This window comes from Mus pahari, chromosome 4 (assembly GCF_900095145.1).
Source record: "Mus pahari chromosome 4, PAHARI_EIJ_v1.1, whole genome shotgun sequence".
NCBI classification, from domain to species: Eukaryota; Metazoa; Chordata; class Mammalia; order Rodentia; family Muridae; genus Mus; species Mus pahari.
The window spans coordinates 73,752,270-73,762,233 of record NC_034593.1 but is presented as its reverse complement, the minus strand read 5'-3'; the positions used below and the strand labels follow the sequence as shown (position 1 = coordinate 73,762,233).

At 44.9% G+C, this 9,964-nt stretch overlaps 1 protein-coding gene across 1 annotated transcript; it reads right to left on the bottom strand.

Moving 5' to 3' along the window:
• Fga (fibrinogen alpha chain) lies at nt 1-7,406 on the bottom strand. Its single transcript, XM_021197144.2, has 6 exons — nt 7,277-7,406; nt 4,931-5,053; nt 4,253-4,436; nt 3,149-3,294; nt 1,504-2,635; nt 1-815 (listed from the first exon to the last, which is right to left on the bottom strand). The coding sequence occupies exons 1-6, from the start codon at nt 7,328-7,330 to the stop codon at nt 106-108; spliced, it is 2,349 nt and encodes a 782-aa protein (XP_021052803.1). The 5' UTR covers nt 7,331-7,406; the 3' UTR covers nt 1-105.
• Between the last annotated feature and the right edge of the window lie 2,558 nt (nt 7,407-9,964).

The following is a 9,964-nucleotide window of genomic DNA, read 5'->3' as shown; positions in this document are numbered from 1 at the left end:
TTTTTAAAAAGTTCGCAAGACCCGTGACACCTTCCTCTTCCGTTTTGTCTTTCTTCTCTGATAACCAAGCAACGAAAACAGAGCCCCCACTTTCTACTCCTTCAGCTACCGCCCCACCAGTGGTCTGATTTTCATCCGAACAGCCCTGAGGGAATAATCTGCTCCTCTGAAGGGAACCCAGACCACCCCGTTTTCTATCTCGTAGGGGCTGTTGTTCCTGGGGTCGTAGGTGCCCCCGGGGTAGTAAATGCCATTGAGATTGGCGGCCTGACAGCTGTTGTACCACCAGCCTCCCCCATAGACCTCTGCACAGTTCTCTTCCCATTGGTCGGCATCTCTGTCAAAGGTACTGAACTGCATGTTGCTGTGTGAGGTGTATTCTGTCCCCTCCTCCACCGAGCCCTCCACCAGAGCATCTCCAGCAGTGCCCCGGTAGGAGGAGACCTGCAGCGAGTAGCCCTCAGTCTCAGAGCCTACCCGGAAGTGGTACTCCGCATAAGCCTCTTTTCCGGTCCAGTCCTCTAATTCAACCCTGAGGACCGAGCCCCTCATAGTGAGTAAGTGGAGGTAGTCATTGCCTAGCCAGAATTCTCCTTCCCCTTTGTCATTCAGGCTGCCGAAACCTCTCTTGTAGTCTTGCCAGGTCCGGTTAAAATTCAGTGATCCATCCATTCTTTGCTGGATCAAAAGCCATCCTCCCAGACTGGTCTCTTGATCGCAATAAACAGAAAAAACCTTACTGGATCCAGGTGGCTTGATACTGAAAATGCCATTTGGGGCACCTGAAGTTTGTGTTTGGAGGACATCATCACAGTCTAAAATAAAAAATTAAGCTGGTTGGAGGAAATTACTCTCATTTAAATATACAAACATAGGCATCACCCAGATTGAAGTAGCTACTGCCTGCCTGCCTGCCCGTCTTCCTTCCCTCCTCCCACAGGAAAAGGATGACCCTGCAATGAGATGTAACTTTTAGCATGTAAAGGATACCCATCCTTTAGCAAACTCTCTTCAAATGGATTTGAAATCTTACTTGCCCATGCTAATATCAAATGATAGTTTAAAGGTAGCTAAACATTCATCAGTCCATACTAATAGAACACAGTTTTTTAACCTGATCTAAATGTCAACTGAAACATACACTAAATTTAAGGTTAGTGGGTTGGGTATTACAATCGCACACATTTTGAATGAATTCGGTTAAACAGACTCAGAATTGAGTTTCAGCAGAATTTGTTCATTTATTTAAAATGTATTTATTGAGAAATGACTGCACTGTTAGGCATTTGGGAATTACAGAAATAGACACATGGCCAAGTCCCTGCCCCCAAGGAACGTACAGTCTAGCATGAAAAACTGACCGGAAAAAAAAAAAAATGAGGTTCCAACAAAACACTAAAGGAGGTTAGGAAACGGGTGCAGGGTGCCTGGTAAGCACTTCGCAGAAATGGTTAACTTAATCTAGGGGGTCAGGGGAATCTCCCGAAAGTTAAGTGTCGATACCTCTCATTGTGCGAGCTCTGGCACGGCCCCTCTTAGTGGTCCGAGTTTCTTCTTCCTGGTGAGCTTCGCTTCCTGCCTCATCTGCCATTTTATAGGACTTGGTTACTTGTTTTTTGACAGTTGAGGTTTTGCTACTGGAAGAAAACTCAGATCCATGGGGGTTCTCAATGTTTGAGAAGATGTCGGAATCAGAGTGGGTCTTACTGCCAAATTCTTTGAAGTTAGGTGAGATTAAACCAAAGTGACCGTCAAAAAACCCAGAAAGGTCGGGATGTCTTTCAGAGAGTTCGTCGAGCCTGCCACCAAAACCGTGGTGGGTCATGTCTAACTCGATGGCATCACCACAGTCTGAACCATCATCCGAGGTGACCACTTCTTTGACCACTTCTCGGCGACCATCAGCACCTTGGACAGTCTTGGTAATGGTTTTAGAGCATGAACGATGTGTGGTGCTTGTGCCAGAAGAGGTGACTTTCTCATTTCCAATCAGGAGCTCTTTATCTCCTTTAGAAGTGACCGTTTTACCTGAGTGATACTCTTTTCTTGTCGCTGGGCTGCTACTCTCTCCAAACTCCGAAAACTCACCCCAGTTAGGGTTGGCGGGCCTAAAGTTCCCAGAGTCCGAGCCAGGTCTAGAGCTTCCGGTACCCCAGTCTCCAGTGCCATCAGACCCCGTGGTCCCAGGGTACCGATTTCCATCACTTCCAGTCCCTGAGTTCCCAGGACGCCAAGACCCAGATCCACCAGGTCCAGGGTTCGTGGGGTTTTCTGCCTTTGACCCTGGTCCACGTGTTGCATAGTCCCCTCGAGAATCTCCGCGCGAGTCTCCTCGCGAACCCCCATCCTTCCCGGGCCTCTCCAGCTCCATTCTCATCTGCCGCATTTCTGTTAATGCCTTCCACTCTGGAGGGGCCTCCTGAAGCTGGCTCTTAAAACTTCCGGGAACGAAGTCGGGAACTGGAAACATTTTTATTGCTGGCAAGTACTGCCTGTCTTTTGTAGGAAGCAATTCTTTAGCGATGACCTGTTCAAGCTGCTTTTGCTGACCTTCATAGTCCTGTAGATTTGTCTCACGGTTTACAGCCCTGCTGCAGGACCCTTTGCAAGAGCGGATCTTGATATCAATGTCCACCTAAAGAGAGGGAGACAGAGAAATGAATTATGTCTATTGAAATAACGGAGTTCCTGGTAGTTAGCTTACATTTTGGGACTGGGTTTTATTTCTTTGACTCTCTGAAAAATCAGTCCTATTCTTTGTCTTTAGCTACTCAGGCGGTCCTCGAAGGAAGCAGAAGAGGTGGAGGGCCAAGGAAGTGTGGCGGATCCAAGCTATTTGGATCCATTTTAGAATTTGAATGGGGAAGGAGAATGGCACTAATCCTGTAAACTCTGGCTGAAGAGCCTCCTCCAAGCTGAGGCCAAGGTCTCAGTCAGTGGTGGGCAAATGGGACAGAGCAAGTTCTTTTCAATTACACTATCTATTCACCCTTCAAGAATTTCCTTCACATTTCCGGACTTCCGTCTTCTCTAGGGTGGAGACACTTCTACTGAGTGGATAATAGATTTAGTTGACACTACGCAGGTGGCTAGTGTCTTTCTGTCTTTCTTAGTCAGAGATAAACTGGGGCCAGGGCCTCTGGCTTACCTCCAGGCGCTTCATGTCTATCAACTGAGCCCTGACATTGCTCTGCAGAACTTGAATCTGTTGTGCTTTCTCTATGACTTTTCGCTTCAGGATCTCAATTCTGCGCCTCAGGTCTTCTGACACTTGCCCGAAAGTGTTATCAAAGTCTGAAACGGAAAGTGAAAGGTATTCAGGTAGCTGCAGACTGGTTTGCTCATAAAATCTAAAAACAAATAAACCAAAAAAAGAAAAAGGAAACTGCTTATAAGTATTTATTTCTACACTTTATTATTTACTCTATTATTATGGTTTGTTCTCTGGATGTATAATCTCCAAGTTTTCAGTCTAATCAGATTGTTCCACAGGAGAGTCATCCATGGGTATTAGTCACACTGTCCTAACGTGACAAGGAATCCAAATAAATCCAGAAATGACTTGAGGGTTTGAAAACTGAGGCTAGGAGGTAAACAGTTTAATCACATCCGATTATTTGATTGTAACTTCATTTATGGCACCAGAATGTATTATTGCTTTTATCTTTTGAGGAGGGGTTTTTCTTTCTACCTGGAGCTTTGAAATCCTTTCTAAGCTTTTTGGGTGTTACCAGAATCCCTCACCTGCCAACTAGTGCTGCACCATTGACACAAACTGTTCAGGGTCTGGGGCGGGGGGAGGGGGATGGGGTGAGTGGGTGGGGGCTGGGAACGGGGTGGGGGTGTGTGACAGAATAAGGCAAACAAGGGCTCAAGAGCTGGGACTTCAGTGGACTTGCTCTGCATCCCCAGAGCGACCACAGTGTGCCCTAGCCCTGGTGAGTCCCATGGGGAAGACATAATCGACTCAGTGCAATGTGGAGCTGACCTCTATTTTGTGCCATTGAGAAGCCCCTTGACCCCTGAGACTCTGTCTGTAGGACAGAAGCAGAACAGCTACTTGAAAGATTCTCCTCTCTTTATTTAAACATTTCTAACTTTGTGAAAATGACATCCTTCTCCTTAAGGGTCAGTGATTTCCACTCTGAGTGCTTTGTAGGAAAACCACAGTATCTCCAAGAAGACATTATCCTTGGGGGCTTTTGTTGACAACCTTGTTAAAAAGTCCAAGCACTAAATATGTCCCACTTACTGTTGGCATTCGCGAAGTCCCCTCTCAAATACTCCATGATATTCCTGGTCAGTGAGTTAGAATCCTTGTTGTTCTTTTGAAAGTCAAATAGTGAGTTTTTGAGCTTGTTGATTCTGTTGGTAAAATCCTGATTGGCTTCATCAATCAACCCTTTCATCCTGCAGCCAGAAGGGCATTTGTGGTTCTGAAAACAGAGGGTGAGATCGGATGAAAAAGGTCTGTAAAAAGGTCTGTCTCTCAGCTACTGGAAGTTGGGAATGTTATCCCAATCTTTGCTGCTTCTCCTCCCCAGCTCTTCCAAGTAAACCCAGACTCAAAGGTAGTTAACAGGCCATAGGGGATTCTGAAACGGAGGTCCACTTAGTCTTACATGATGCTCTAGGAATTTTGTTGTCCCACTACTCAGGCATTCCATGTGTTTATCCCACCAGAGACCTGATGGAACTGGACAATGTCCTTGGATTGGTTTTCTTTCCATTTTTCTCTCTCTAACTTGGCAAGTAAGGGGCTGTGTTACCGTTAGATGATCTCTGGTGGGGAAGGGTCTCTAGGACCCATTGAATTCAGAGAAAGGGGAGAGAGAGAGAGAGAGAGAGAGAGAGAGAGAGAGAGAGAGAGAGAGAGAGAGAGAGAGAGAGGCATAAGGAAGACTCCTTGTTCACCATGTGCTCGCCTTACCCAGTCCTCATCAGAGCAGAAAGGCCAGTCTGACTCCTTGCATTGACTTTGATGTCTCTCCACAACTCTTGGGCCACGCACTCCTCCTCCTTCTGACAAGAATTCACCTTTATCTTCCGCAGCCTTTAAGGGTTTTCAAACCATTCAAAAAAGAGCAGAGGCAACCATGTTAGCCAGCAGAAGAGACTTTGTCATGCTCACAAGCCCCAAGGGAGAGCCGGCAGATATTAGGGGCCGGTACTGCTGGCTTCCACAGGCTGCCAGTGTCTTACAGTCAAATGGAAATTCTACTTATTTCACCGAGTCCTTATGGAAAGCAAAGGAGATAAAGGGTGTGAATTTGTAAAACTGTATTTGATGCTAGATAAGTATCTGCTAGATGTTAGGGGTTTTAAAAGAAAAATGATCTGGATTAAAAGCATCAGTTAAATTTCACCTTTATCTTTTCTTTTGTGACCACAGACGAGAAGATAGCTGAAACATTCTAGTCTTTGTTTCCTCCCTAAAGTCCTCTTTCTGAATGTGAAAACCTATGCCCTGTTGCACCCACCCATGCTCCTTTCTCCTTCAGGTTTCTATGGTAACCTTTGGAGATGGTCCATGATCCAGACAAGCACTTATCAAGTACACAAATGTAGGAAGTTAAAACTTGGCAATGTTTTGTAGTACAGTCATGCAATTGTAGATTTTCATTTGAAATGAAAATAATAAACAGTTGAAGCAGTAGTCAGCAACCAGCAATTTTTGGAACACCTAATAATTAGAAACCCAGAGCTAAAAGTTCTCAGCTGTAAACCAAATGAAATACAAAGCATTTTGTCCCATAAGACTTCCTAATCTAATGGGTAGAGATGGCTTCGAGGCGTTCATCACCTCCGCTCTGCACTGCCAACTTACAAGGGTCTTCCTGTCACTGTGTTAGTTTGGGGTAGTTTTTCCTTATAATTAATCAACATGGTCTCATTCTCATTTGTGAAAATTCAAACAATCCTAATTATCATAATTAATGCAGCAAAGAACAACTCATTTAAAAGAGCGAGTTCTTTTGTATAAGAAATAGAATGGTAAATTCAATTGTATGAATAAAATAGCACAACAGTAAAGCAGACAGAAAGTGCACATAATAATAAGAGACAAGGAAGACAATAGAAGTACAAATTACCCAGAAATATCGCATCAGCTGGCTATTTTAGTTTAATTCCCTCCAAAATGTATTATTCTTTACTCTCTGATACCAAGATTTTTGAATAGTGATCCAAAAAACCACCACTACCACCACCACCACCAAAAACAACGGAAATAATATACACCCTGGGTAACTGATTAGGATGTCGCCTAGGTCCTTGATCATAGTTGACATGCTTTATAAACTAGAATGTGTCAGAAACTCCAGTGATTCGGGTTTCTTTTGTTTGTCTTTGGAACTTAATTTGGGCAATGATGTCAGTATTTAGAAGTTATCTGAAAAGAACACAACTCCTTCCAAAGAGCCCACTGCCTCATAACTAATGTCTTTGAAATTTGCTCTACGTTTTCAAAGGCAATTAATTTGCCCTTTCCCTTTTATGTCTTCAAAAAGATATAAAAAGTTCTTCTTAGGGCTGCGGGTGTAGAATGCTTGGTCAGCACAGAGAAAGCTCTGATACAGCCCTCAACATTACAACATTGCAAAACTAAAATATTACAAATAAAACAAAAACTAGAGGTAAGCCATACTAAACCCCAAACCTTCTGCTCGTTATAGACAAACATCTGGAACTGCCAGCTGGAGAACTGTTCTTATCCAAGGTTTGGTTCTGTTAGAATGATGCCTCCAGAGTTTAGAGGGACAAAAATGTGGAGGGATTCATGAGGCTGGCAGTGTAGCTCAGTTGTAGAGCGCTTTACTGCCGTGCCCAGGGGTACTCAACCTGTGGGTCATGACTCCTTTGGCAAATCTCCATCTCCAGAAATATTTACGTTTTGATTCGTAAAAGTAACAAAATTAAAGTAAGGGACTAGTAACTAAAAATAATTTTCTGGTTGTTGGGTCATTACGACACGAGGAACTGCATCTAAGGGTCGCAGGTAGCATGAGGAATTCTATGCTGAATCAATCCCCAGCACCCTGGAAGTAGACTAACACACACAGCTGCAGTGTTTAAAGACTGCATCTGAATCAGCCCGAAGGACAGATGTCAAGGTCCCTCGCTCCCCTAGGGCCTCCCTCTGCACTTCACATTTCCCCATATACTGGTCAGGCTCATCCCTGGCCTGGCATTTATAAAGCTAAGTACAAAGGACTGGCCGACTCTGAACTCAAAGCTCCTTGTGGAAGAACTACCAGAGAGAAGAGAAAACACATACCCAGACTGTGCTGGCCACGCCCAAGACAAGGCAGACGACCCTCAGGGACAGCATGGTGTCTGCGTTTAGGGATGGCTCATGAGGAGCACTGGAGCTGAAGTGCAGGAGGACTGACTGCACTCACAGCCCCTACTCTACTTAAACCGGCAGGAGGCTAGGTTAATCATCACCCGTGGCCCACTCAAACAGCCAAAGCTCACAGTGTGTCCTTTGCTCTGACCATAATAACCGAGGTATCCCAGAAATTCTTGCTCAATTCTCTGTAGCTTGTTTGTTTCCCATAAGTTGTTGCAAATGGTAGCATTTGACTGTGCAGTCAGCAGTTGGGGGGGAGGGGGAGATTCTACATTCCAGGAAATGGGGGCCTTTGAAGCTGCGGATGAGATGAACAAGTTTCACACCTGAAGGAAGTAGGAGAGCCGCCAGGGCACTCTGGCCCTCACTTCTGTGAAGCAGAGACATTTGACTGTGTGTAGGGTTCAGAGTTCATCTGCATTTCAAAATGACCGGAAAGCCTAAAATCAGCTTATGTGAAACCGGTTGTTTTCCTCCACCCAAAGGTCAAGACAGTAGCTGCTGCGCCCAGTGCCAGCATCCACAATCTGAGCACTTAGGAAGGTCAACTGTTCATCCTTTGGAATCAGTCTCCTCATTTAAAGACCAGAGGCAAAGGCAACATCCTACACACGTTAGTAAACAAATGGGTGAATTATTTCAAGGCCTTCCGAGGAGTGGTTGTCACCACGGCCTGGGAAGAAGTGCTGGCCATGATTGGAGAAGTGCATGGAAAAATGAACTGTACTTCCTGCCTTTGGGCTTGATCTGTCTTCATCTGCTCTTCATTCCCATGTACAATTCTTCTGGACTCAGTGAAACTTCTGTGTGACCCCACCCACCCACTAATATCCCCCCCCCCCAAAAAAAAACCACAGTTGGATTTTGAACAAAATATTCATTGTTCACAATTCCACACTATGGAAGCAGCCTCAGACAATGGATGAATGAATGAAGAAAGGGGGTGTGGATACAAGGGATTGTTGTTGTGAAAAGAAGAAATCCATGCATTTGGGGGGATGTGTGGGAGCCTTGGGGATATCACACTAAGAGAAAGATGTGACTTCACTTCCGTGTGAAACCTTTAATGTGCAACTCAAGAGACTGGGACACAGTAGTGGTCTCCAGGAGATGAGAAATGAGGGAAACAGAAAGGAAGAAAAAAGAGGAAAAGGGAAAGATTACCAAATGAGGTGATACATGTGCTAATGAGCTCAAAGGGGTGGTTATTTCATATCAAGCATATAGAACTTTTACATATCAGTCATGATTCAATGAAATAAAAAAAAGGGGGGCCTCTGACTTAAATGTGCTATATTTAATAATTAAAAACTGAGGATGACCAGTTAAATCTGAATCTCAGTCAGACAACCAACATATCTTAGTGTATGCATGTCTTCTGCAATGTTTGGAGTATACATACACCAGAATGTTGTTGTACATGTGAAACTCAAACTTAACAGGGTGTTCTGTTAGCTGGCAACCAGTCCTACTTTGTCTGACATTCTGCTTCCTGTGTGAAACAACTCCTGGTAACAGCTGTCACTACTAACCTTTGCTGAGTGCTTACTGAGCACCCAGATATTTGCTGGACATTTTGCGTGTTCCTGGTTTGATACCTGAAATAAATGTGGCCCCCTTGTTCCTCTGTCCTGTCTTAGGTCAGGTGTCACTTGTGGCATTTATCATTTGTATGGGGCACTATCTGTCTCTTCCGCTAGATGAGCGACTAGAATTTGAAATATTTTACTTGTTTTTAATAGTCTCTCTAAATGGAACAGAGCCTCACTGGACGAGCTAGCAGGAGTGCCCTCCTCTGTTGCAAACTGAGCAGCTCAGGGGTTTGAAACTTGCTGCAGACAGATCCAAGCTCATTGAGGCCTTGTCTATTTACTCTGTGGCCAGTTCCTAAGCTTTCTAACAATAGCTTCAAAGCTCAGAGAAAGAGTCCACTGAGAGTCCAGATTACAGCGATTCCTGGGGAAGCTGGTAACTATTCAGCCACTGATGCTGTATCAGCAAAATGACAGGCCTGGACAGGAAACCCCCTCAAATATTTTCCTAGGCCCACAGGAAGTTCATTTTAGGAAATGAACATGGTAGAGCCAAGACATTCCCAGAGAGTGACCAGGTAGGTTTTCAGGTAAATGGACCTTTAATCTCCCTGAAGGCTAGTTAGCTAACAGAGATAATTTGAAAGCCATCATTTACAGTGATGTCACCTGAACACTGTGCCCTTGCTGTTCCATTGTTCCCTGGAGTGTCTATCTTATTTCCTAATTCTACCCCAGCATCTGTTCAAAAGGCATTTCCTCCTCCTTTTTCTTCTTCCTTTCTCCTCCTCCTCCCCTCCTCCTCCCCTTCTTCTTCCTCCTCTTCTTCCTCCTCTTCTTCCTCCTCTTCTTCCTCCTCCTTTCCCCTCCTCCCCCCTCCTCCTCCTCCCTCCTCTTCCTCCTTCTCCTCTTCTTCCCCCCTCCTCCTTTTCTTCCTCCTCCTTTTCTTCCTCCTCCTTTTCTTCCTCCTCCTCTTCTTCCTCCTTCTCCTCCTCCTCCTCCTCCTCTTTGTCCCCCCCTCCTCCTCTTCTTCCTCCTCCTCCTCTTTGTCCCCCTCCTCCTCCTTTTCTTCCTCCTCCTC